The sequence below is a fragment of the Falco rusticolus genome, chromosome 2 (genome assembly GCF_015220075.1).
Source record: "Falco rusticolus isolate bFalRus1 chromosome 2, bFalRus1.pri, whole genome shotgun sequence".
NCBI lineage: Eukaryota > Metazoa > Chordata > Aves > Falconiformes > Falconidae > Falco > Falco rusticolus.
The window spans coordinates 114344775-114372044 of NC_051188.1; the positions used below are offsets into that span (position 1 = coordinate 114344775).

The window sequence follows — 27270 nt, forward strand, 5'->3', positions numbered from 1 at the left end:
TTTACATCAGACAGGGTTAGGGTGTTGGTCTGGTTTAAATGAAAACAATGGAAAAAGGGCTGTTTTGAACATGGGTTAGTTCCTGGTCAGATTTATCATGTTATGTTACGAACATGCATAGGGGGCTATTTAAATTGGCACCACCACTGACAAATTTTTGCGAAACAATGCTTTGAAATACATAGCATGGGCTTTTTCTTCTGGTTTTGTGGCTGCACTGCTGCAGGTTATAGCTAGTTGTCAGTTTGCTCAGCAAGTAAATTGGCGAGTTTGGTTAGCAAGTAAGCATAAGACTGCTGTGAAGAAGGTGCCAGAGCTGGCTGCAGGCGTGCAGCAGTCAATGGAGCAGTAAGGGATCTCATCCTCAGAGAGCTTTGGATTTGCTGGAACTGCTGAAAGTCACTTGCTAGTCACACCAGAATAGGTGAGCCATGTGACTGATTACCCTGTTAGCTGATGAGGGTAATCGCTTGGAGGGCTTCATTTCAGCTGTCTCTAACTCCTTGCTCTGTTAAGTGGTGGGATTTTATTTAACAGGTTTTAACCAGGTCCCTCTGTATGCAGGAAAAAGCTCTGTGCTCACCTTTCAGGCTGGTGGAAATACCAATACTTGGCAAGAGGTGGACGTGATGCTGGGTCAGGAATGATGGCAGGTGGGCGTGACTGGTACTGAAATGGTTCTAATACCTTGGATGGTTCAGAGTGCATCTTCTGCAAATGTTTCTTGGTGTATAGAGATTTGTTGTCCCTGAGTTGGTTGCAATTCTGTGGATTGATTATTGTAAAAGGGGGGGAGGGGGTGCGGAAAGGGCAGCCGCTTAGGTCTGTTTGGTATGTAGCCTTTTTACACTGTATCTCCTTGTGAAACTTGTGTATCCTAAATTGTACTGCCAAGTTTGTTTTGGAAGTTGGTAGCTTCCATGCTGCTAATGCTAGATTTTGTCAAAAAGTTGCTGCACACCATCAGCAGTTGGCAACATGACTGGTACTTTTAACACAGTTTCAATTGAAATAGTACTAATAACCAGTGCTGACCTAGAGGGAAGCTTTTGTTCCAGCCAGTGATGTGTCCCACTCTACTGTTCTGCACCTTGGGGGTTTTTTTGTTTTGTTTTATTGTTGTTTGGTTGGGTTTTGGGGTTTCCTTTTTCCTGCAACTTCTGATCCTCAGTACTCTCATTTCTTTAGTAGACATTGTGACAGTTTTAGTAGATTGCTGTAGTAATTCTAGGAAATGTTTATGATGGTGGGATGTTTTCTTTACTCTCTCTGCCACGTGTTGAGCATGTGTAGCCAGCTTCTCTCAGGTCTTTAATTAAGCAAGCTTAATGGTATCTTTTTTTTTTTTTTTTTTTTTCCCCTGGGAAAAACTTGGTGTGTTTCAAGGAGACTCTTCTAAGATGTCTTCTCGATCATCTTGTTCCATGTAGCCTTTCTTTAATCTTAATTCCCATTTTCTGGAGTCTTTCCTTGTGCCCAAGGAGTAATCTGGTATGTGTGTTAGTGACTTTGTTAGTATTGCAAGATTGGAGGTAGAACAGCTGCCATCAGCTGTCCCGGTTACCCTTTGCACTTCCAATGGCTTTGCTTATGTTGCCCCTTTGGGTTTTTCACTGTTCTGGTTTGACTTTGTCAACAAGAACTGTTTACTTGAAGACTTGTAAACTTACTGGGTCATGGAAGGAAAACCACTTAAGGGCTGTTGAATGGAAAAATATGATGTCTGGTTTGGAAAGTACCTGAGCTGCTGATTGGTGTCCCAGTCTGCAGCACCGCCAGGGAAGTATTCTTTGTGATCCCCAAGGAAGAGTTACTAGAACAGGGCTAGATGTTATTGGCTTCAAGACTAAATGAGCATCTGCCCAAACCTGACATATGACTGACTCTGTAATTGGAGCATGAAGCAGTGCAACTATGCTTACTTGTTCTGGGATCTCAGCACCTTTACAAGCATCTCAATTTTATGCTTTCCAGGTTGAGAGAGCGTTACACCAGTGAAATTATTTCCTTGGGACTGAACAAGGAATCTGTGGCCTGGCCAGCAAGGGAGCTTAGACATTCTCTGCAGTTTCTCATGCTTGTTCCTCATTTCTGATGAAAAGCATGGGCTTTGGAAGTAAATCTCAGCATAGGTTCTTCTGCTGCCCCTTGGTAGAGCAGTGAGCAGCTCTGCATCATGTGGAGGAGACCACTTTGAAAACTGGCTCTGCTGCCTGGGAGCAGAAGGTGGTACCAAAGCTTAGTGACTCTGCAGACTTATCTTTTAAGTTCTGTCAAAGTAGGCACACAGGGGCATGCGGGGCTGAGATTCGTGGATGTTATTGACTGCTTTGGCAGCTTTGTCACAGCCTGCTTAAGGCTTCTCAATGAAACTGATTTCCTTTCACATGGGGTGAACAAGATGCTATTTTTTTCCCCTCATCGTTGAGTCAGGCAGAGCTTGGCTGAATGTGCAAAGCGGCCAAGGGAAAGCAAGCGTTGTGTTAGCAGATGCTCTTCTGAGCTCGTCTCTGCTCGGGGGATGAATGTTCCCAGCAGCAAGGCAGCAGGAGGTGGTAGGTGTTCACGGGCTAGGTGTCAGCAGATTTTCTTTCTGTTTTGTAGCGCTGGTAGGGTGCTGCAGGACTGGCAGCGTTACTGAAGACAGGAAGCCTTTTCCTTCAGCAGCCTGAATTACTTGACGAGATTGGCAGCCTGCGGAGCTGCTGTGGCAGCAGCAAAAAGCTGTTCTGGTGGTTGGCATTTGACAGAGAAACTAAACTGTTCTGTCCTCCTTTGAAGCCGTGGAATTTCATTTTAGTTGCTTGGAAACTTACATGTCAAGATTGGTTGGTGTGACTTTGTCTTGTTGTTGTTTCTGTAGCTGATGTTGCTTTGCATTATAGTTGAATGTATGGGGTGTAGGTGTTAAGGTTTTGGTGGCAGGGGTGGAGGGACAGCCTCTGTGAGGAGAGGCTGGGGCTGCGTTGTGCCTGATGCAGCCAGTTCCAGCCCGCTCCACTGCATCCACCGCAGGGCACGGCTGAGCCTCTCCGCTGAGCTGGTGGCACCTCTGTGATAATGTTTAAGAAGGACAAAGCACCACACAGGGAGTGAGGAGTGATCAAAGCCACCATTGCTGGTGGAGCTGTCATCCCCCACATCCACAAGTCTCTGATTGGAAAGAAGGACAACAAAAAATGACGTAGAGAGGAAAAAGTGTGAAGAACAACACTGCAAACCCCAAAGGAAGAGGGGAGAAGGTGCTCCAGGTACTGGGGAAGAGATTCCCCAGCAGCCCCTGGAAGTTTTGGGAGAAACTACTGTGGAGCAGGTATTCACCTGCAGCACATCAAGAGGACCACACTGGAGCAGGTATCAGTGCCATGGCCTGTGGAGACCCCAAGCGGGAGTAGGTTCTCCAGAAGGACTGCAAGCTCTTGGGAAGAGCTCATGCAGGAGCAGGAAAAGGTCTGAGGAGCAAGGAGCTATTATGGACTCACCACAACTCTCCATCTCCCCCTGGCTACCTGGGAGCGGGGAGGAGGTAGAGTAGTTGGGAATGAAGGAATGAAGTTGAGCTGGGGGTAAAAAAAGGGATGATGGAAAGATATTTTAATTTTTGTCTTTGTTTTGTACCATCCAACTCTATCTTAATTGGTAATAAATTCATTTTCCCCAAGTCAAGTCCGTTTTGCCTGGGACAGTAATTTGTAAGTGATCTTCCTGTGCTTACCTCCACCCGTGACCATTTTCATCTTATTTTCTGCAGCTGTCCTGTTTGGGAAGGGATAGTGAGAGAGTGGCTGGCTGGGCATCTGGCAGCTAGCTAGCTGTGGGTCAACCCACCACAATGACAGGCAAGGACATAGATTTAGAAATATATGTGTATATATGCATTTTTATATCTATACACCTAATAAGACTTCAGACCAGATAGTGCTATGATGGATTTCTAGTGTGGAGATGGTCAGACAGTGTTTTTTGTTACGCTGACATACGTGGCTCCTTAATACTTGTGTGTTTTCCTTATGAAATACAGCATGGTTTGCTCCTGGGTGGAATGGCTGGCATGGATTTCACTTCCATGTTAAGGCTAAATGATGTCAATGAATTCTTAGTACGTGTCGTGGTTTAGCCCTGACCGGCAACCCAGCCCCACGCAGCCACTCGCTCGCTGCCCCTTGCTCAGAGGGATGGGGAGGAGGATCGGGAAGGAATGTAAAACTCAAGGGCTGAGATAAGAACAATGTAATAGGCAAAGCAAAAGCCGCGCACGCAAGCAAAGCAAAGCAAACCCAGGGATTCGTTCCCCACTCCCCACGGGCAGGCAGGGCTCGGCCATCCCCGGGACAGCGGGGCTCTAGCACACAGAACAGTGACTCGGGAAGACAAACGCCATAATGCTGGATGTCCCCATCTTCCTTCTTCCCCCAGTTTATATAGCCAGCATGACGTCCCATGGTAAGGAATACCGCTTTGGCCAGTTGGGGTCAGCTGTCCTGGCTGTGTCCCCTTCCCAGTGTCCCGTGCCCCTCCAGCCCCCTCGCTGGCAGGGCCCGAGAAACTGAAAAGTCCTTGATTTAGTGTGAACATCACCCGGCAACAACTAAAACCATCAGTGTGTTATCAGCGTTGTTCTCACACCCCATCCAAACCACAGCCCTGCACCAGCTACTGAGAAGAAAACTAAGTCTCTCCCAGCTGAAACCAGGACACTATCCACCCCTTATTCCATACCAGTTACATCATGCCACACTTTCCAATACAACCTCATTAACCACCACTACCCTCCCCATCATTTGATATAATACACAAATATCATTCCCTTAGATATTTTTACAGGGGTAGTCTGTAGTCTATGAAATGTCCATTGAGTTCACTTAGTCCGTGAACGCGCTCTCTTATGGTGGTCACTCAGGAGAGGAGAGGTTGTGTGGGGTTATCGGGCATCACAGCCAGCTCAGGTTGGGTCACTGCTGCAATTGCACTGCTTTTTGTAAGGCTTGTCCTCCAGTGGTTCAGGTGGTTCCTGCTGTCGTCATTCCTATAACATGAAACTCACATCATGGACTACAACAATTTAAAGGTATATCCATTAAAATCTCCACCCCTGGTCCCTTCAGACCAGCCCTAGGGTGTAACATTGCACTGAACTCCTGATTTGGCTTGGATTTATCCACAGACTGCGGTCCCTTGGGGCAGTCCCTGCTCCAAGTGGAGCCTCGGCTATGAACCAGTCTCTCCAGGGGTATCCCTGCTGCGGCATAGGCTCAGCCACAGTCACTTTGAGGTGTGCCTGTTCCAACATGGCCTTATCCATGGGCCATCACCACCAAACTGCTCCAGCATGGCCTTGCCCACAGCCACAGTCCCTCCAGGGTTGTACCTGCTCTGTCGTGGGCTCATCCACGGCCACACGCTTTGAGGTGCTCCAGCCTGACCTCACACACAGCCACTGATGCTTCAGGGTGTACCTGCTGCAGCACGGACTTGTCCACAGCCACAGCCACTTCGAGGTGTGCCTTCTTCAGCATGGACCTGTCCTTGGGCCACAATCGCTTCAGAGGCATACCTGCTGCAGCACAGATATAACCACGGCCACAGATGCTCCGAGATATACCTGCTCTGGCATGGACTTATTCACGGCCACAGGGGCTTTGGGGTGTCCTGCTCCCACGTGGACTCATCCACAGGTCACAGTCCCTTTGACTCGAGCTCACACTGGAGTTCCAGTCTGTCCAGTACAGCAGCACAGGAACAGCAGCGATGCTCTGGCCACCTGCCAGCCCCGGCGCATCGCCATTGCCGTTATCAAAGTGTTCCCGGGCACGGCGCAGGGAGCAGCACAGCACAGGATCAGCAGTGCAGCAAGCAGCGAAAGCGAGAAGTAGCTGCTAACGAGCTCTAGACTAATATACAGTGAGGCAAGCCAGCCCCACGGGAAGCACAGAAACCTGTCTCTTAATAGCTAAACAGCAATCAAAGCTATACATTTGATCTAGCACATTCCAATCAGATCTGCTGTTATCTTGAACTCTTCGTGCCCCGTTTTGGGCGCCAAAAAGGACTGTCGTGGTTTAACCCTGTCTGGCAACCCAGCCCCACGCAGCCACTTGCTCACTCCCCCCCCCCCCCCAGAGGGATGGGGAGGAGGATCGGGAAGGAACGTAAAACTCAAGGACTGAGATAAGAACAATGTAATAGGCAAAGCAAAAGCCGCGCACGCAAGCAAAGCAAAGCAAACCCAGGGATTCGTTCCCCACTCCCCACGGGCAGGCAGGGCTCGGCCATCCCCGGGACAGCGGGGCTCTAGCACACAGAACAGTGACTCGGGAAGACAAACGCCATAACGCCAGATGTCCCCAACTTTCTTCTTCTTCCCCCAGTTTATATACTCAGCATGACGTCCCATGGTATGGAATATCCCTTTGGCCAGTTGGGGTCAGCTGTGCTGGCTGTGTCCCCTCCCAGTGTCCCATGCCCCCCCAGCCCTCTGGCTGGCAGGGCCCAAGTCCTTGATTTAGTGTGAACATCACCCGGCAACAACTAAAACCATCAGTGTGTTATCAGCGTTGTTCTCACACCACATCCAAACCACAGCCCTGCACCAGCTACTGAGAAGAAAATTAACTCTGTCCCAGCTGAAACCAGGGCAGTATGGAAATTCGGTCCAGCATCTGGATGCTTTAACAGATCTTGTGGAGTTTCAGAGGAATGATTTGGGCATGTCTACTCCTGTCTATTAAGACATGAAGGCTAGGATTTCTCCACCAGGTGTTTTATCTACAGTGAAGAAATGATGGACTATGGGGACCTAAGTACCTATAATTGCAGGAGGGCACTATAACTATGTGCTGGTTTTCCAAAATGTTTTGTAGGGGTCTTGCTGCTGTTGTTTCATGCTGATTTTACATGGAATTTGCGCTTTGTGGGTGAAAGAACTAAATGTCGTGCAACTATAGTTGAGACTGCTGCCAATAGTAGACTTCGATATTTCACAACACGCTTGACATTAAGAGTATTTCTTAACAAAAGCACTGTTTCACAAGTGTGTGTTGTTTTTTTGGCTTGTGACCCCTAGTCATCAGGAAGTCCCACGTCCTTCTCTCTGATGAAACTTCTGGGCTGCTGGGAAAACCCTGGTGAACATAACAATACACTGACTTTTCTGTTGTTTTATTGAGACCTTTAAATGTGTATTGCTCAGGTGCTGCTGTACTAATGCACTTCTTTCCATTTTCCTGATCTGTGACTCCGTCATCAACTTGTAACCTGTAACAGCCTGTCTGAATCTTTCCATCTTTCTTTCATCAGACTTTCTGATTATTTCCTCATAAGAGACTTTATTTATAAATCGTATGAATGTCTCTATTACTAGGTATCTATAAGATAAATGAAGCAAGTTGCTTGTATTAATTAATAAACTGATGACTAGCCATTTCAAGAGGAAGGGAGTGTTAACGCTTTTCCCAGTGTAGGGTGGGAACTGTAAGCATCTAGTATTTAGTGATCTGATAATAGTTTCCGCTTAGGCTGTGTTTGTGCTTGTGGAAATAAGATGCCTGTGATTACAGTATTAATTGTTTGCATTCTTGGTTTGTTAAGACTCCTAGTGCTCAAGCTGAATTGGATCCAAGGGAATCGAGTTTATTTTGATGTGTTCATAGGCTTAGTTAGCAGAACTTTTTCATTGAATCCAAGATCTCAGTGGAGACTCTGTTCTACAAAGAAATTTTAATTAGCTCAGTGTTAATTAGTGTAAACCTTCAGTGCAAGGAAGGATTTCCTTGTCCTGTGCTACCAAACCAAGTTTTCAACCTTTGCCTAGTAGAATGGGGGCCATATTTCTGTATACAAAAATGTAGAACAAAAGCAGTTCTTGCCCGAAAGATTTTTATTTTTTTTTAACCACTAAGGAAACAAGTGTAAGCAACCAGGGGATAGAAGTAAAGGCAGGAAAAAACACCTTCAGCTTTAGCATGCATTGATCTCCGAGCAGTGGCAGCTTAGGCGCTGTTGGATTTATACAGATGCTGTTACCAGATATTTTGGAGGCACTTAAGAGGTCTTGAGGGAAGTTAAATAAGTTTTCAGTTTTTGAGCAGATCCTCCCAGGCATGAGGGACAGTGCCTAGAAGGTACTGCGATGTGGATTTGAAAAGTCTGATGAGATCAATGCTGTAACATGGCTGGGGCAAGAGTCCCTTAATCCTGAAACAGGGAGGGGTGACTGGACGCTTGGTGTCATTTAAATGACCGTGGCATGCATAGGTCGATCTCTATAACCCTGTGTAAAGTTGTCATGTCAGTTCGTGACCTTGTAACTTGTTTCTGGGGAGGGGACCATGATTTGCATATTATTGTGTTTAATGGAGGATATAGCCTTGAATGTAAGCAGTTTGTGGTAGCGGACAAAGGGAAGTATCCAGACTTTGACCTGTAGGATAGCCAGCAAGCAACTTAAACCAGTATTAAGTCAATATAATAACGCTGGTTAATTGGAGATGTTGTATAAGGCGTAGTGCTTGCTCTGAGCGTGTGTTGTTGAGTACTACATCTTCTATAGTCAGTTAATGGAGGAAAGCAGTGATCTTGCCTATGCAGTGTCTTCCTCTTCTCAATGTCACCCTTGGAGCAGTTTGGTTACCAGGAACTGTGATACTTACTGGTCTGTTACTGACCATCTGTCCAGAGCAGAAAGGACATCACAGTAACGAAGGCCAAGATACAGACTGGAGTTTTTAGACCAGTGTCAGCTGAGCAGGTGGCTAGAAACTCTGAAAGACTCTGTCTTGACCTCAGAAGAGTTCAAAGTCAAAGATGCTGTGCAGGTTATGAATTGGAGAGACATGTGGCAGGTCCGTGGTGATAAATGCAGTTGTGGAGGGCTCTGAGGGAAGAAATGAACTCTGTTTTCATCCCATTTAGTGTGAGCTGACAACTTAGCATTGACAAAGATGTCAGACTGAGACTGTTCTTTGAACATAAGGAGACAGATCCTGAGCAGAGACACAGATCTGAGTAGTCAGTGCAGTGATGGGAGCTGAACTTGTTTTGCGGGTGAGATCCCTGAGACAAGATACTGAGGAAAAAAAAGAGACCTGAGAATAGAGAGAGCGTTGATGAAGAGTGACGATCCATGATGGGAACAATAAGAAAAGATTAGTAAGTAAGTAAGAGTAGTAAGATTTTTAAGAGTGTCATGTCCTGTTTCAAGAGTAGGAGGATTGTCTGAGAAGGAAGGTGAGGCTGGAGTCTTCATTGAAGTGTGGGGGCTGAAAATGGAGCTGGTGAGAGCTGGTATAGTTGGAGCAGTTTTAGCTCCAACAACACTAGAGGTGAAAAAGAAATGGCTGAAAAGGCATAGGTGGGGTTTTTTTTCCTGACAGTTTTGATGGTAGGTGAGAAAAATAGAAGCATCCTTCTGCTGAAAAAAAGAATTAAAGCGGTTGAAGGCTGGAAGAGATGTTCAGAGGGAAATATTTGGGCTACGGGCAGTTGGACAGGGTGATGGGATCAAGGAGGATCTATGGGAGAAGAGCAAATGTTTATCTTTGCCCTACCTACCTTGCAGACCTTCTCTTCCTAAAGCTCTCTTCTGTCTCAGACAGTCTCCTGTGATAATTTTTTTTCTTGAGAGGAACTAGGCTGAGTAAGCTTGAGGAATGGAGAAGTAAGCGTGACTGCAATATGACTCAGAATTCAGCTGAAGTATTAAAAAAGCTGGAGGAGCTGGAAGAAGGATGTAATCCTGGCAAATGTGGAAAGAGAAGGAAAAGAGCTGGAGCTGGAGATGATCCATGTGGATTTTATTAGGGCAGAAGAGGCCAAAAAGTTCAAGGTAGTGGGAACTGCCACCCTATCAGTGAAAGTACAAGAGCAGAGGGCTAAGGGTGAACAAATGTCAAATGTTATGGCCTCTCTATTACTTCTAAACAATCACGTTAAGATTTGAGGAACTGGTGTCTCATGCTGTAAGACCACAGAGGCAGGAAAAAAATTTTGAGGCGGTGCACATTGAAAGAACAAATAAAATGATGGGCTTTTTTTAGGCTGGGGGAAGAGAATGAGCAAAGAAAACATGGAGCTGGGACAACAACAGAACATATGAAAGTTAAAATTGCTGGAAATATCTGTACAAGATTACACAGTTCCTGCCTCCCCAGACTGTAGAGAGAAGTTGGCTTTTAATTTTTTTTTCTTTTGCTTTGCTACAGTTCTCTCACAGGTTGCTGGTGAGTTAGAACAGTGACTTCTTTAGATGAAGCAGATCTGTGCTACCCACTGCCTGTGTGTGGCAAGGAGTTCTCCGTACCACGTACAAGCAGACAATGTCTGTGCAGACTCTTTTCCTCCTACACAAATGCTGAGGGCATCTTGCTTGTTTTATGCTTGAAAGGAAGGCTTGTCCTGTGGCTTGGATGCAAAACAATGGGTTTTATTTATTTTTTCTTTTCTACTCCATTAGCTGGAAAAAATACATAAAGCACAGCATCTCTGAGTTCATTTCATTGAACTGCTAGAAGCCTTTGTATATTCCAAATAAATATTTGGTAATTGTTTTACAAAGGAATATTTTTTGGCCCGTAGTCCAAGTACGTACAAGAGAAAGGAAGCTCTGATACAACCTCTTGGGGAAAATAATCCCCCTCCCTTAGGGTGCTGTTCCCCTTTCACTGGTCAGAAATGAGAGAAGCGGTGGCCGGGGAGTCCGAGGGATCAGGGGTAGCCTGACGGGACTGAGGAGTTTGTGAGTTTGAGGAGTGAACAGCATGGACTCTGACTGGCAAAATGAGTGAATGATGGTTTCTTCTGGTTCTGGTTATTGTAATTAAACTGATATGCTTAATTTTCCCACCCCTGCGGTGTTTGTGTGCTCGTTCCGTGTCCCCTGGGCATGTGCTCTGCGTTCCCCTGGCTTGCCATGTGCTTGGGTGAGAGACAGCGGTTCCCACAAAGCCAGCCGCGTCGCCATCCTTGGGTGTATCCACGTGGCCGGGGTGTTTTGCATTTCTTTCGTCTTTCAGCCATTTCATGGACGGAACTACAGCTTCCAGAGCTCGCAGGCGGGCTGTGTGGCGTGGCCAGCTGCCTGCTGTGTTGGTGGCCCTGTGCTGCGGCCACTCAGCTGGGGATGCCCAAGAGATTCTCGGGGTGGAGGGAGGAAGATGGGAAGTGGCACAGCTCACGTGAGCTTTGTTTTCTTGGGGAACGAGGCTTAAATTTGCCTGTGTAAAAGACGGTTTCTAAAATTCCCTACGGAGCATGGGCTTTGCTTAATTTTAAGCTCCGATAAAATAATCTGATTTAAGGCAAACCTACGTGTTAGGATGGTCATGTCACTCGAAGGAAGCTTGCTGTCTGACTTTGAAGGCTGCTGAGCTGGTAGCTCTCACTGACTAAAAGCATGAACCCCATGATTTAAGGACTAATGTAGGTTTGTTTGGTTGGGTTTTTTACCCTGTCTTTGTCTGGACTCGTTCTTTTCAGTTTGCCTACTTCAAGAGCTAGTTTGTTTGAGAAATAAATCAGCTAAGATACCGAAGAAGGAGGAAGACTTGCTTTCCTCTTCAAATAAGGGAGGAACCCCCCTGTATTTAAGATATTGTAGCTCAGAAATACAGAATCATGTGATCAGAAGCAGATTACTAGTACCGTCTCTGTGCTGAAACCTATGGTTTAATAAAACCCAAAACGTCACATTTGAGTTACCGAGGGCACATGGCGTATGTGCATCCAGCCACAGTGATTTTACAAGATTTTTGTTTTCACACGGACGTGACACAAACGCTGAAAGACATTGTTTTGTGATGTCACAAGATCATGCCTTGCTTCTTAACATAAACTTGAATGAATATGCAGATGTATCTTTGCTTAAATGTGGATAGGGATAGTGTCTTTGTGGTTTAAAGGGTGCCAGATAAGCAATATGTTCAGCAGGTTTCCCAAATCACACTGAATTTCACTCAGTCTGTAGGAAAACTACCAGTACCAGCACAGTATTCGCCTTGATTACTTTAATTCTGGGGGGTGGTTGTGGTCTGCTGTTTTGCCCATGCGTAAGCCTCATGGCAGAAGAAAACTTAAACTGCTGTCATGTTTCTGAACTATAGCTGAGTGATTGTTTATGAGGGCTTGCACATGAGGACCTCGAAGGCTGCCAGAGAGCGGATCAGATGGCGTAGCTGGGAGCCAGAGAGCTTTACTCCTCAGCTTTCTGGAGGTGAACTTTTGTTCTACCTACAGCTGAGAAAAACTGGAGATGGGAAACAAGATGTGAGCCAGAGAGGAAACTGAGTAATAGCCGAGTTCAAGATGTTAGTTCCTCCGATGGGGCTTGTTTATTACAATGGCTGCTGGCAGTAATAGGAAAGAGTTTTAAACTCATCCTTTGCACTATAGAATTGACTTCCACAGACTGTTGTAGAGGAAACCTCTGTGGATGGAAAACATCCTGTAACAGATAATGCAAGGAAAGAGAAGTGAACTGGCCTGCTCTGGTTTATATCGCAGGTACAATGCAATGTCTGTGCGCACTCTTGGTGTAGGAGTTGGTGGTGTCTTTTCCTCTTACAAGCAACGTGATATGAACTTCTTGATTCTCGAAATCTCGAAATCAGCACTGATGCCACTTGTTCTCCTTCTTTCTTCTCTTTACCTTTCCCATACAGTTAAAGTATCAGCAGTAGAGGTCAACACACCGGAGGAGATATTTGTGGAGAATGGGACAGACGCAAAGCTTCCATGCACATTTACATCTGTGGAAGTGATCAGCAGCGCAGCATCTGTTTCTTGGAGTTTTCAACCAGAGGGAGCTGCAACTCGTATCTCAGTAAGGAATGGCTGTAGGGGAACAAATCTGGGAGGGGAGGCTGTGATAAGGATTCAGAGGTCTTCTAGTTGGCTCAGGATCAAGCAGATAGGAATTGGAGCCTCCTTTCATGTGTTGTGTCTTCATCACTGTGATTTTAGGGGGGCTTTTTAAAAGTTGTTTAAAAGTATTGCCATATGCTAGATCTCTGCAAAGACAGGAGTGTGCAGCAGCTGTAAAATATACCAGTACTTTGTTAAACAGTCAGAGGAGAGGGGTTTTGGTGTGGTAGCAGTATGTACGAAGCAGATGAGCATCTAGGAATCTTCTCCTAAGTTCTGTATCCTCTTGCACTTGAAATGAGCTGCAGAGCGGTGCACTGAATGATAGCCGTCACAGAATCTGGGTTACTGCTATTACAGTGTTACATTGTGTGTTGTACATGTTGATTATTTTCTGCTTGTGTACTGCATAGCCTCTGTTTGAAAGGGTTTAAAGCAAGACCAGTCCCCCTGGTTTCAGAAGAGAATTGAATTGCTCAAATCAGTAAGCAGTTGCTTCCTCACGTCTTAGTTTTTTGACAAGTGAAAAATCAGACTAGCAAGCAACTTAGGCTAATAAAAATTGCCATCGCTCGTTTCCTCTGCGTTGAGCACAGGTGGGCTCAGATCCTTGGGTTGTGAAACTTCAAAGAAGTAGCTTTGGTAGGTTGTTAGCTGTCTTCTTCCTCTGTCGCGTAAGCTGTGCGTGCCTGAGTCAGCTCTGACACTTCTGCTTCTCTCTTATTCCTTGCCCTGAGTGAGAATTTAGAGGAAGCAGAACAAAGGACTGCGGGGCAGCAGGAAAGATGCTCAGCCTGTTAGTGTTTGTCTCCTTCCCTCTACTGCAGCCGTGAGGTCATTTAAACTCTAGGAGCCCTTCAATGCTTAGAACAGAGATGATACAAAACAGTGTATGAGCATCTTACTCAATATAGAGAGCTCTGAAGAATCAAATCTGAACTCTCAGTGAATAAGTGTTTAGTTTGGAAAAGGGAACTCTTCTCTTCGGCAAGCCAAAGCAGTAGCTGGGCAAAAGCTTAAGGAAGTAGGGCATGTTTCCTGCCAATGTGGAACAGGATGGGTGAAAAGAAGCCATCTGTTTTCCTCTCCCCATAGACATATCCATCACATATCCTGTTTTGCCCTTCCCTTTGTGCATCACAGTCCAAACCCTTTATTGCAGAAATACAACTTCAGGACATAGTATTTTTTTGGAAGTGAAGTCGATTTAGACCTTCTACCTGGATGCAGTTATCAGCACAACTGAGAGAAAAGCAAATTATTTTTGAGCAGAAGTGACCCAGCATGGTCTGATATTAATTCCCCGTTTCTTTTGAGGAGGTGGGGGAGGTATAGAGGGAAGATTATTTTGTTTTATGAACCCAAGTCTTGTTCATTACATGGCTTGATGGGCATTGATTTGAAAGATCAGTCTCATGGTCAGCTTATATCTGAGCTAAGTCCATACTGCACCTGGAAAGGATGGTCCTGTGCCTCTCCAGAATCAGCACTGCAATCTTGCGGCAGCGTGGAGAGGCTGAAAGCTTCCCCTGCTTGTCCCCTTCTCCCGTCACATGCCCAGTTATAGAGGCAGCTCTGCAGGAAGGAAATGTCTGATGACAGCAGAGTTTCACAATTGGCTTAAACCAGTCTAAACCCATCAGCTTTAGGTTTCGGTAGAAGTTTTGTGTTAAATCACTTAATCATAAGCATGGAGTGGCTTGAGTCACTTAGCTCGTGTTTCAGGACAGCCTTTACTTTGTGATTTCTCCTTCCCCAGGTGAGGACACCTAGAGAGCTGAGGAATCTGTGTCTTGCCTTCTAGACTTCCAGTCGGATGACTCCTCTGTGCCCAGGGGTGTGGTAACGCAGTGCCCCAGTGCTAAAGGTTTTAATCCAGCTGGAAACGCTGCAGACTGATGCAGATTTCCTCCAAAATGTTGACAGATGACTGTGTGCTAGCAGACTTCCTACCAGATGAGTTGGTTGGATTTGTGCTAGCCTGTAAACAACAGATAAGTGTCAGATTGACTGCAGCCCAACAGATGGTCGTGTGCACATACTTGATCTGGATAAGAACTGTGCTGCCAGGTGATGAGGCCTGATATCCCGATTGTGGGTCGGATGGAGAGGATGTTGGAAAGGCGAGCCTCAGATCAAGGATGGGAACAGGAAAAGAGATGGGAGATGACTTGAATGGGAAGAGAACTGACTTGTAGCCAGTCTGGTGGCAGAGAGACTGCTTTGTAAAGAACGCTGTAGAAAGAGGAGGCTGGAATATTGTCTTAAAGTTTTTTAACCATGCTCTGGAGACTGAACTGAAGAGGGTTCAGGCTGATTCTTGGTTAAGTTTGTTTTGCTCTCTTTTAGAAGGTGAAATTAAGAATGAATGTGGTCCTGCAGTATAGCCTTGATCCCTCTATTAAGGTTATGGCCATTGTTCAAACATCCCATATGTTTGAAAGCAGAGTTGTCCTGTAGAAGTCTGTACAATTCTGCTGTAAATTCCAATTTGAGTCAGGTATACCAAGGAAAAATGCGGTTTCTCTTCAGACTGTACCAAACAGGTTCATTCTTCCAAGGACTTTTGGTCATGTCTAGGGAGTGCAGGGCCAATGTGCAACTTCATTGCCTAAAAACTGGGAAACAGTTATGTTTAGTTAATGTGAAGGTTTCTGGAAAGCAGCTAGGTACACCCTTAGTTACTTACGGGATTATTTTGGGGGTGGAGGGAAAGAGGGTATTGCCTGTTAATTTAGCTGTGCTGCAGTTGCAAGTAACACATTGCAAAACACAAGATAGGAAACTTGGTATCCTTTTCCTACTAGGATGCAGAAGTCTTCCTGTACCTGAAAGACTGATGGCTGTGATGCAGAACTGTTCTGTTCTTTAATTATTCCCAGGTTAACTGCCTTTTTCTCTTTCTTCCACCTCCTTGTCTGAGAAACACCATGTCCCCAAAACCAGGAAAAAAAACCCTAAAAAATCCAACCACAAAACAAAACCAGCAGAGAGTGAAACTTGCAGTCTGTTGCGATAGTATAATTGAGGTATAAGCCATGGTGTGGTTATGCAAGCCAGGCTGAAGTGGTGAGGCAGGAGGAAAAAAAGATCTCAAAATACTGGCTGTATATAATACAGTGGATTCTGGGAGAATGCTGTAATAGTGAGAGAAGCAATGTAGCTCTGTGATCTCTAATTGCATTGTTCTTATATCCTCTTTTCCTTGACTGCAGTTTTTCTATTACTTTAATGGAAAGCCATACCCTGGAAAGGACATACCATTTAAGGACAGGATCACTTGGGCTGGAGATCTTAACAAGAAAGATGCTTCAATCAGTATATCAAACATGCAGTTCCGGGACAACGGCACTTACATTTGTGATGTCAAGAACCCACCTGACATTGTTGTCAAACCAGGAGAAATACGAGTTAGAGTTGTGGAGAAAGGTATTCACCCTATATATTTTTTTTCCTTCCTTTTTTTCCTGCCTCCCCCTTCTGTGTCTGCCACTTTTCTTGGGGGTGGGGGAGTAGCCTGGAGGGAACAGCTGTCTTTTTAACCGTCTTCTTACAGGTCCTAATAATTGAACCGATATTCTGTCAGCTGTTTAAAAAACGGAATGTCGTATACCCTTTTCCTCTATACCTACTAATCCCTATGCTTTTAACACGTATTAGCAAAAACTGATGGAAGCCTTGATGAAACCCCATCTTCTTGTTTCAAAGTCCTATGATTTTTTTTTTCCCTGTATTTTGCTACATCAGGGGTTAGGATGACTTTTGAAATCTGGGGAGCAAGGAGAGAAAGTGGCAGACTCTTCTTTTTGGAACCCATCCTGGATATATACTGGAAAATAATCATCTGGGCCAAGCATGTACGGACAGACAGTGAAACGCTACTGTCTGACGTGTGAAGGTGTTTGTGTTGGATGTGCATTCAGTCTGCTTTACTCAGATGTTCCTTGGTGACTCCTATAAACTGGTAGGGCTGGCTACTTGCAGTCATTTAAGGCTTCTGCTTAGCATTTGGTAACAATGATCACAGCTCAAGAGCACTTCTATTCTCTGTGTCAATTTGGCTCTTTTTTTTCCTCGGCCATCCAAAATATTTGATTGTTCTAGCTAAGCTGGAGGTCAGCCAAAGTGTGACTGTTCCTACAATGAAATGGTTCTTACAGTGACAAGATTTCCAGATTTATATTGAATAAGGACAAGAATAAATGTTGAATTCATAAGTGGCAGTGCTGATACAGCTATTCCATTAGATGTTAATATGTTAGGGAAGATGCGTATGTGTATGCCGTAATTAGAATGATACTGCTGCTGTCACAGGTGTGTACCCTGGCTCGTGAGGTCATTCCATGTATTTAGGTAGGCAAGGTCTGTATCTAACTCTTCTCTTCACAGAGCAGTTTGAGTTTCGTGGGACCTCCAGAGGTCCCACCATCGCTTAGAGCTTTCTGTTTCTGCAAAGTTTGAAGTCTGTATAAAACAGGATCAGTTTATTTTCTTACAATGCATTGATAGTCTCCCCAAAGAAGCAGTAAAGCAACTGCTGGTTTGGCAAAGTCAGGCTGTCTTGGCAAAAAAAAAAAAAAAAAAAATCTTCAGATTTTAACCCAGGTTAAGCAAATGAAGACTGGCTTCACTACACTAATTTAGCTGATATTTTTCAACAGACTTGCATGCCAGTTTCCCCATAGGTGGAGCATCTGGACAAGAGAATCTGTTTCTGAAGGGAACCCTGTATTTACCAATACTTCCTGACATCAGAAAAATGGGCAGCGCTTGTCTTCAAATTCTCAGGAAGACTTTGAAAACAGGTTTTCAAGCTATAGCTGTAACACTGTCTCGCATTCAGACTTTACCTGAAAGTACTGCTCTTGTAATAGGTTGTAACTCATCCTGAACTGAGCTGGAGGAAATTTTTCAATGGAAATGAGTGTATATCAACATTTTTTTGTTTTTTTGGGGGGTTTTGTTTTATTTTTTTCCCCAGTATGTATACATTTAATTGTTCTGAATCATGTCTGGTGTTGTGAACTGTTCAAAGCCACATACATACTTTACACATTTAAGTGTTCTCATAGACGCTTGGTTAGCCTTGAATTTTTTGGTTTAAACATTTAATAAGATCTGGATCGCCTTAACTGTTTAAAATTGCCAAGCCAACTCAGCTGATTTTCACTGCAGTATCTCCGTAGCGTTTGCACAAACAGCTCCATCAACTCTGTTGGAAGAATCCTACTGGCAGGAATGAGAAGCGAGTTTATTCTTTCATTAGGGCATCTGAATCTGGAAAGGGCTACTGTTCAAAGCCTAAGTGACAGAAATGTGTAGGGAATTCCAAGTCCTTACATTAGGCTGCCCCTGCTTGTAATAGGAAGCTGCTTAACATGGTGTTCAAGACAGCTTGTGTCATCTGGAGGTAGGCATCTTTGGTCTGAACTCTCCTGGGGGGAGAAATTAGAATTGCCCTACGAAAATCTTTATACTGAGCAGCAATGGAAAACTTTGGGGTTTTGCCTCTTTCATAAAACTGATACTAACACACTGAAGAAAAATGGAAATTGCTTTGAATTACGGTGGTATTTAATGAAAAGTTTTCTTTGAAAGGCTGGATTTTTGGCTTGTGTTAAGCTATTAAACTAGATGTTAGCTTTCAAAGCTGGTGTTTGGTTATGTAGCTGGGACTGTTAGTGAAGCCATTGGCTGCTCTGCAAGTACTTACGAGGAATTCATGTAAGTGTGGAATGCTGAAGAATATAAGAAAAACATGGTGGGGAGACAGTCTTCTGCTGAACTATGTGGTTGTAAAATGGTGCGAGCTTTTCTGTGGTCTGTTGGACCATGTTCTGAGAGGCACTAAAGCCAGACTCTAGATTCACGTGCAAGCGGTTGCCTATTTTTTTTTTTTAATATGGTCTTAAAAACCTCTGTCAACAGAACATAACTGCTGTCCTTTACTCAAATTCAGCCAACCAAAAGACCCCACCTGAGTCAAAGAAATGGCAAAACTATCAGATTTTTGGTATCGGTCTTTCAGCAGACACTCTGCGCTATCGTTGTGGATTGCTGCTTACTTTCCTGCTCTAAGAAAGCGTCTGTGGGTTTTTTCTTGTGTAGAAGGCAACAGCTGCTCTGCTAACAGAAATGCATGTCTGTTTTGATCCTTTTGCAGACAGTTATTCCTGCACTTGGAAAGGTGAACAAGCACAGCAGCTAGGGAACTACTGCTTCTTAATGCCCCCAAATAAATTTATCTTTGCATGGGCTCAAACGCAATCTCGCTCTTCATAACTGAAAAGTGTTATCATTTGTAGGACTCTCTTCCTTAATAACAGACGGATCTCTGGGATGCTGAAAGGTTCTGGAAAGAAAGGGTGCCTTCCTTTAAACTGTGGCACTCATGCCTTCATCTTAATTTCTTACTAAGACTCTGAATTACCATTTTGTTATGAACTGGCGTCTTAACACTGGAGAGCTAGGAAAGCTGCTGACGCGATATCCGGCCAAATGATGGTACTTGATGAGTGAAACAGCTAGAGTTCAGGTAGCCCTTCTCCTGAAAGTCACTGAACTCAAAGTGAACGCTATTAAATGTAAGCCCTCTTTTCTTAGTGTGATGCTTCAGGGTACTGTGACGTGCTGCTCCCTTCTAGGTAAGTATGTCAAAATGGGCTTGGTCTGTAGCCTGGCAAGTGTGCTGGGAATGCTCTGTCTAACCATGGCCTGTGGTTCTTGCTGGAACCAGTCCAGCAAAGGGTCATTAAGATGATTTAAGGGACTGGACTACCTTTCCTATGAGGACAATCTGAAGGAGCTGGGGTTGTCTAGCCTGCAAAAGAGAAGAATGGGGTTTGTGTTGCCTGCAAAAGAGAAGAAAGGCTCAGGGGGATTCTCCCATGAGGTGCTGGGGTACATCGGTAGGATTTAAAGGCTGAGCCAGGCTCTTCACTGGCACCTAGTGACAGGACAGGAGGCATTGGGCGTAAATTGAAACACGGGAAATTCTGCGTGAATATAAGAAAACCCATTTTTACTGTGGTTGAACACTGGAGTAGGTTTCCCAAATAGGTTATGGGGTCCCCTGTTCTTGGAGGCAGTCAAAACCAAACCAGACAGAGTATTGTGCAAACTGTGCTAGCTCACCCTGTTTGAGCATCGCGGTTGGACTAGACAATCTTGAGACGTCACTTCCAACCTCAACAATTCTGTGAGGATCTGATGCAGGTATCAGAGGAAGATTTTTCTAGATAAGGTGTTTTACAAGTGAATCAGCAGAAGATCCAACAGGTATTTGGTGCAAGTAGCTAGTGTAGCATGGAGTCTTGTAGGAAACCCTCTGGCCTGAGATTTTCCAAGTGTTAACCACAATTCTAGCGGAGAGGAGGGACTTTGTTTCTTGGGAACAAACTCTGTTGGGGAAAATCTGTAACGGTAGTCTGTGTATTCTTTATCTTGCAAGTCTTTTGTACTCGTTCTCTGATTGGCCTTTATTTCTGGCTGCTCTTTCTTGGCCTCCTCTCCCCCCAAATTATATCGGGGAAAACGTGAGTAAAGCAATACTGTGTTCCTGTAAGCACATTACTAGTATCACATAATGATCCTGGCTTAAGAAGGGAAAGAATAACTCCATAAAAATGTATAGAGATGTATTCTGAGACATCAGAATTATGTATAAACACGCTTAAGGGTGATCATGAGTGGTGGCCAGGCTGCTGCTGCAGGCTACCCAGAGAACACCCTGCCTTCGGGGCCCTTCGTCGGTTAGCTGTGCGTTACATTTAAATCGACTCTCCACTCTCCAGCCTGCCTGCCTTTTCCTGTTGCCCTTGCTGGGAACTGCCAGATGAATGTAACATCCCTCTCCACGCCCCCCTCCCTTCAGATACAAAATAAGACAGGGTTGTCCTCATTGTCACTTGTGTTCCCTGACATGTGAAAATTCCTGGTTCAATATAAACTGTCTTCTGAAGGACGGTGACGCTCGGAACGCTCTTGGTGTGTGCTCTGTTCATGCCTTACACTGCTGGCTGCCTGCTATCGCTACCACTTAGGCTGCATGTTGTAATTCCTGGATGTTACATTAGTGCCTTCTGCTCTAAATGAATCCAAGGTCAAGAGCGTTTGTGGTTTGCACTTCTGTTGATCAGGGAATGCAGAAGAGTTGAATGTTTTCTCCCTTCTCTCCCCAGACAGCCTGCCTGCGTTCCCCATTGCCATGGTGGCAGGGATAGTCATCGGTACGGTTACAGGTCTCTCACCGCTCATCTCTATTGTCGTGTGTCTTGTCATCAGAAAGAACAACTCTAAAAAACGATACTCTGGGTAAGAGATCTCCCTCCTCACCTGTGGATGGTGTGAGGAACATCAGCAGGATCAGAGGGAGGGCTTAGAGGGGGGTAGGAGTTGTTTCAGCCAAGCCTTGGCAATCATGGCTAGAGATAGGGTATGGCAGCGTGGAACACTGGTCATCTCCCCATAATGATTATCTTGGTACTGTGCTTGAAAAGATCTACTGACCATGAGTTGCACCTGAAAATCACTAAATGTTGGGGCTGATCCCCAGCCACAAGCATATATGCCCTAAGAATAATTAATCCAAGATCCCCTGGCTCTGGTCCGTTCCCCTTCCCTCCCCTCCAGCCCTGCTTCCCTCTACCGCTCCCAACCCCCGAAGGAAAAGTGCCACACATGCACTTTTAAGGAATGCTCTGTGTCGAGATTAAGACTGGATTTTTCAGTTACCAGTGTCTGGCTCCTGTGCCTGGAGTATACTTGCCAAAACCCCATTCATCACCACACTTCAAAGTAAGGAAGGAGTAGCCACTCTGCATCCATTCTCATTCACTGTCTGTTTTTTGTTAACTGTTACCATCCCTGCAAGGTTTTAACGTTCGGGTAACTCCAAAGTGAAGCACAGATCTTTTGAGTGGGCATATGAAAAAGCAACAAGAACTAACAAAGGCAGGCTTGAGTCCTGTGGTGCTGGAACTTGGTGCTGGTGGGAGAGGCGCTTCCTTTTTTTACTCCTCTCTAATTAGCTGGTCATTTGCTTCTATAAGAAAGAATGAAAATTATGTATGTAGTCTTAGAAACAAACCCCAAACTTAAAACTCTCTTCTGTTCTTTCCACAACAAATATTCCTGCTTCCTGCAGGTTCTTTGTGTTGCCTGTGGGATAAAAGATAATAACTCCAAGAATAAGCTTGTGGGGATTTCTAAATTAAACTTTGCCCTTCCCTTTTCCCAGTTGGAGAGCTTAGAGAAAGTGAGTTGGCTATTGACCAACGGTAAGGTTAAATACAGCAAAGGTGGCTCTGTGTGTGCTCAAAATTGTGTGGAAAGCCTGATTTTCCCCTTCTGCATGTGTCCTTCCCCTAAGAACTGAAAAGAAGCCTGCAATGTCATGCACCAGCAGTGTGCGTGAGGTGGTCCGCTTGCCTTGCTTCCTAGTGACCTGCTCTCCAGTGTCTTCCCGCTGAAGGACACGTGCTGGTGCTGAGCCTGGAGCAGTAGTTTATGCACTCTAATTTCTTGTAGTAGCTTTAACTACTCTCTTGGGAAGGTAATCTCTGAGGTTTAAATACTGCTTTCACTGACCATGCCAGCTCTGCATGACACGTAAAGAGAAACCAAGTGTGCTGTGACCCCCTCCAAACTTATGGACTGTCTTCTACATGATGCTAACCCAGTGTGTGGTGGTGGCGGTGGTGGTGAGATGCACTTACTCTTAGATAACCATTCTGCCTTGAACCGAGGTGGGCTGGGGCATTGCGCGGCGTCTGGAACCCCTGCATGGCCACAGTCTCCATTCATGCTCTGACTTTGGTGTTTTTTGTGTTTTTTTTTTCTTTCTGCCTTGGTGTGCTGGGATCGGATCCTGCTTACCTTCCTCTCCTTACAGAGATCCTGATATAGACGCCAGATTGGGAATGTAACAGGGCTGGGTCTTCTCTTCCAGTCCCACTAGACACCATGGTAACTAATCAAGTTGGTGGTTGCTGTTAATACCTCTGTGTGTGTGTGCACATTTCCTCTTCCTTTGCTGACTAACCAGCTAGCTCTCTACTAACATAACTTCACTGTAATTTGTGCTGGAATCTGTTGGCAAAGGGATGATGCATTTCACTGGGCGCTTGGGTTTCATTGTCTCGTGTCTGACTGGGGTGGAATTGCTGCTCATTGCAGATGGTGTCCCTCCATTTCTCCCAACAGTGAACTTGCCAGTGCATTGACTAAAGCACAGGAAATTCAGAGCCCTCTCTGTGTCAAAATAAAAGTAAATTCCCCGTAAGTGTTCCTCTGGCTCAGACAGCTCGGGTGTTTGAGAACTTGCAGTGATCTAAGTGCATTAGTTGCTTAAACCTGAATTACAACTTTTAGTGTAGCTTGGAGGAGTTTTGTGAATAAAGCAAACAATTCATGATCACGTCATTTGGAAACAGAAGGGCTGCTTTGTCTCTGAGACAGTAGAAGCTCCTTGCCGTGATGGCTGGAGCAGTATTTTTATTTTTTTTCTTACTGCTGCATGTATGAGGAGCTAAGGAGCTATGGTTAGACTTACCACAGGATAAAAAAAGATTGCCCTGTGAGCAGGTGATCTGCTTAATGTCACTGTCCTCATTTGTTTGTTTCTATACTTGCTTTGTACACTATCTGTCTACAAAGGTTGGGGGAAAAGGATGCCCAGTGGTCGGAGGGTTGTGGTAGCAAAGGGAACGCCTGTGTCTGCTGTCAGGGAGGTGGCTAGTTTACTTTCTTGAGTGCTTGGGTACCAGGGGGTGGTGAGGGGGTGGGTGGGTGGGTGGGAGTGTGTGTGTTGACCTGGCATTCACAGATCCATCACTGCAGTGCCCAGAAACTACTAACTATGTTTAAGGGCATTTGCTCATATACTTGGTTCTGTGGTGTTCATTTCCGTGTCTGTCACAGGCTTGTTTTCTTTTCAGTCCTGCTTTAAGCAGATGGAAAGAAGCAAACAGAGAGTAAAAATTGGCAACCTTCTTTTAGGGGTGTTGGTTCTCACCACAAGACAGTTTTCTTGTTTGAAAACCAAGATTTGCCTGATTAGATATTCAAGTAGCTATATCAGGGCACGTAGCTGGAACGTCATGTGTGACTCAAAGTAATTGCTCCAGAGACTCGTGTCTCTTGTGGGTGGGCAGAATTATTTTGGGATCGTAGCCCAAACAAAAGCAAGGGAACTAATGTGGAGTTTGGTAGGAAGTGCCTTCCTGGTATGGAGAGCTGGTGGCTCTTCCAAGTGTTTGCTTTAACTGTTGCCTCCACGGCTGGGACTGTGTACCTTGTAGTTAGAAGATAATTGCTGCTGTTCACCCCTGTTAACCGAGTCTGAAGCTTCAGTGAAGGAACCACACGTGGCTTTAGACAGGTTGGGTTGAATGGGAATATCTAGGGACAGGGATTTTGGAGGAGCTGCTGTCCTATGTTAATAGTTGTTCCTTCATGTTGCTTACCAGTGAGACTCTGGGTATGTGTTTTATTTCAGAATCCATTGTGTTCATTTTTACTTTGGCATAATCTGCCACATTCATCTTGCCATCACTCGTTTTTTTTTTTTTGTTTTTGTTCTTTTTTTTTTTTTCCTTTGTGCCTCTTGAACATTGTCGTGCAAACTCTGCTCTGCCACCTCGTCAGCTGCAGTACATCTGAGAGCTTGATGTCACCGGTTAAGCAGGCTCCGCAGAAGTCGCCCTCCGACACAGAGGGTCTGGTAAACAGCGTGCCCGCCAGATCACACCAGGTAAACTGCTTCCTGCTGCTTCCCGAAGCAGGATCCTCCCAGAGTGTTGGGGATATGGTATGGAAAAGATAAAGGCAGGGTGGGACACGTGAATTAGGTTCTGTCTGTTGAGGTGATGAGGGCGGGGGGGTAAAAGTGTGCTCTTCCAACAAGGGGTGGCCAGTAAGCTGGGGCTGGTGAGCTCTGCCGCAGAAGACTTAGTGCAATTGAAAGAATAGCATCTTGGTGGTGGTGAGATGCAAGTTCTTATGCCCTTGTTGTACTAATGTATAAAAAAAGATGGTTGTGATCTTGTGCGTTAACACACACAAGTGGTAGCGAAGCGCGAGCCTGGCAAGGATGAGCAGTGGACAGTGGGTAGCTGTTTAATGTAGAGACATTATCTACTAGATGCGTATTCCCCCCCATAAAGCTGCCTGATGTGTTCTAGGATGGTGACGGGAAGGAATTCTACTTAGTCTCTCATCACTGCGAAGGGTCATCCTCTGTGTGGTGTGCTTCCACCACGCGGAAAGGCGCCAGCGCGATGCAGACGCTGACAGTGATGATCACCTTCGAGATGGCTCGTGCTGCTGAGAGCTCTCCTCTGCTGAGCCACCCAGCTTCTGGCTGCGGGCTTCAAATTGCCCCACTTTGTCTTGTGCTTGCTGCTGTTGGCAAAGTTCTGCTGACTTGGAAGGAGAAGGGTGGCTCTTGTCCAGACTTAGCATCCCATGGGAAATGAGTCAGAGGGGAGAAAGCATGAGTCAGGCAGTTCTACCCAATACATGGTTACCTGTTAACAGTGCACAGGATTTCCTTATTTTTGCAAGCTGTTTCTTACCTCTTGATTTGTTTATTCCCGGCAATTTTCCTTGGAGCTAAGGATCCTGAGTGAGTTTAAGTCCGAAGTGGATGCTTTCTTAATTAGCCACCTTTTAGCGAGCGGCTGCAGAGTAGTGTGTGAACTGATGGGTTTCTAAAATAGAGTTAATACCTGGTTTCTTAATTTTTCCTGACAAATAATGGAGATGTGTGTTAATGTTTTAACACTACAGGAAAAAAAATACAGTGCTAACAGCGAGCTGGATAAAGTCCAAGTCCCTACTCTGATGGGCTTCCAGACTGGTTTGGAAATGCATCTTGTTCTTGGCAGGTGCAATATTTCCAGAATTTTAGCACATAGGCCCACAAAGCTACCTACTGACTTCAGAGAACGGTTGTTCTCTGAACATAAAGGCCATTTACTCCTGCTGTAAGATTTAAAAATAGTTCAGGTTTTGACTGGAGTGGGTCTAGTAGCAGAAGGCTGCCTTTAAGGCTTAGATAAAGCTTGTCTTTTCTAATTCGTGCGAGGGGCTTCTAGAATGGGTGAACGAGACAGGTGATTCCTGCCTCTCCCCCCCCCCCCCCCCCCAAAAAAAAAAAAGGAGGGGGGGAATAAAAGAAAAAAAGGGAAAAACTTAAGTGTGGGATGTATGTTGCAGTAGCTGTTGGAGTCAACAAGCTGCATAGAGGGAGGGTTTTGCTGTTCTGCACCTACATCTTGAAAGCAAAAATACTTTTTATCTTCTCTGTAACGTTTTGGTGTGAAAATTTGCTGTGTCTTCACCCCTCTGTGTCGCCAGTGTTCTGGGTCTTAGTGTACTAGAAGGAACATGTTAGAGTAGATCTAAACTTTGTAAAGATAACTCAGAATCAGCGTGCTTTTGCCCTTCTGTAGTCACTCCAGCCTGCTTACTCCTTGTCAGAGTCGTCCGGGGTCTTCCTGCAGCTAAGTTCCTAAAGGAAAACCCAAAGTGTGAATACTCCTGACCACAAAGGAAAAACATGGCAAGTGGCTTGAGTTTTGTTCAAGTTTTAGTTGCGTTTTTTAGGTTTTCAATCTCTTTTGTTAGGCAAAGAGAGCTTTCTCTGGATTTTCCTTTCTTGGCAAACGTTCGCAGTAGCAAGCGGTTCCCCTACCTTCTGTTGAGCATTTGCCCCGTCTTTACAGACCAGCAAGTAAACATACTTTCTTTTCTTTAAAAAGATCTACAGTAAAATCAGGGTAGATCAGATTGTGAACAGGTTGTTTAAATTGGCGAGGAAACTAAATTTCAATAGATCGCATTTCTGTTTTTAACTTCTAGACATTGTTGTGTTTTTCTTTTTTAAAAAAAGGGTGAGATCAACATGCAAATTAACATATTTGAAATGAGGCATCGCATGTAAGCAAAAGCTGGTCGGTGTTTCCTGGTAACCAAGAAATCAGTTGCAGTATTCAAGCTTTTGAGCTGTTGTGTAGGTGATACTCAGATTCCTAGCAGGTGCCAGAAGCTGTTGCTGGCTGCTGGCAGGTTCAGGCACGCTGGTCTGGCTTTGCCGGGCAGTTTTAGACCGGTGGTTCACAGTCAGTGCTGCGGTCAGACCGTGAAGCCTGTGCAGTTCCTTGTAGCCTCTTAGTAGGATATGTAGGAAGCGACTAAACGCTTTGTGCTTCACTGGTGGAGAAGAACTGTGAATACAAACACACAGCCCCTGCCTCTGTCAGTTAAAAACAGAGATAGAGGCGTTTACTCACAATGAGTGGCATTTAAATTAAATGTATTAAATTAAGCTTATTCATTTTGTTACTTATGCATCAGTTTGAGGGTCAGCGGGCAGGTGTTTGGGCAACCACTTCCCAGCTGAAAGTGCACCTG

General features: G+C 45.1%; 1 protein-coding gene across 5 annotated transcripts in view; it reads left to right on the forward strand.

The window, feature by feature from the left end:
- MPZL1 (myelin protein zero like 1) overlaps nt 1-27270 on the forward strand; it is a 41940-nt gene that overhangs the window by 5793 nt on the left and 8877 nt on the right. The window contains exons 1-5 of one of the 5 annotated variants that reach the window (XM_037378066.1): nt 12504-12814; nt 16071-16284; nt 21036-21168; nt 22748-22821; nt 24502-24608. In XM_037378066.1, coding sequence (XP_037233963.1) covers nt 12506-12814; nt 16071-16284; nt 21036-21168; nt 22748-22781 — 690 coding nt within the window. In that variant the 5' untranslated portion in view covers nt 12504-12505 and the 3' untranslated portion in view covers nt 22782-22821; nt 24502-24608. Of the gene's footprint in view, nt 1-12503; nt 12815-16070; nt 16285-21035; nt 21169-22747; nt 22822-24501; nt 24609-27270 lie in introns of those variants that run through there. The other 4 variants (XM_037378064.1, XM_037378065.1, XM_037378063.1 and 1 more) reach the window with 4 other exon arrangements.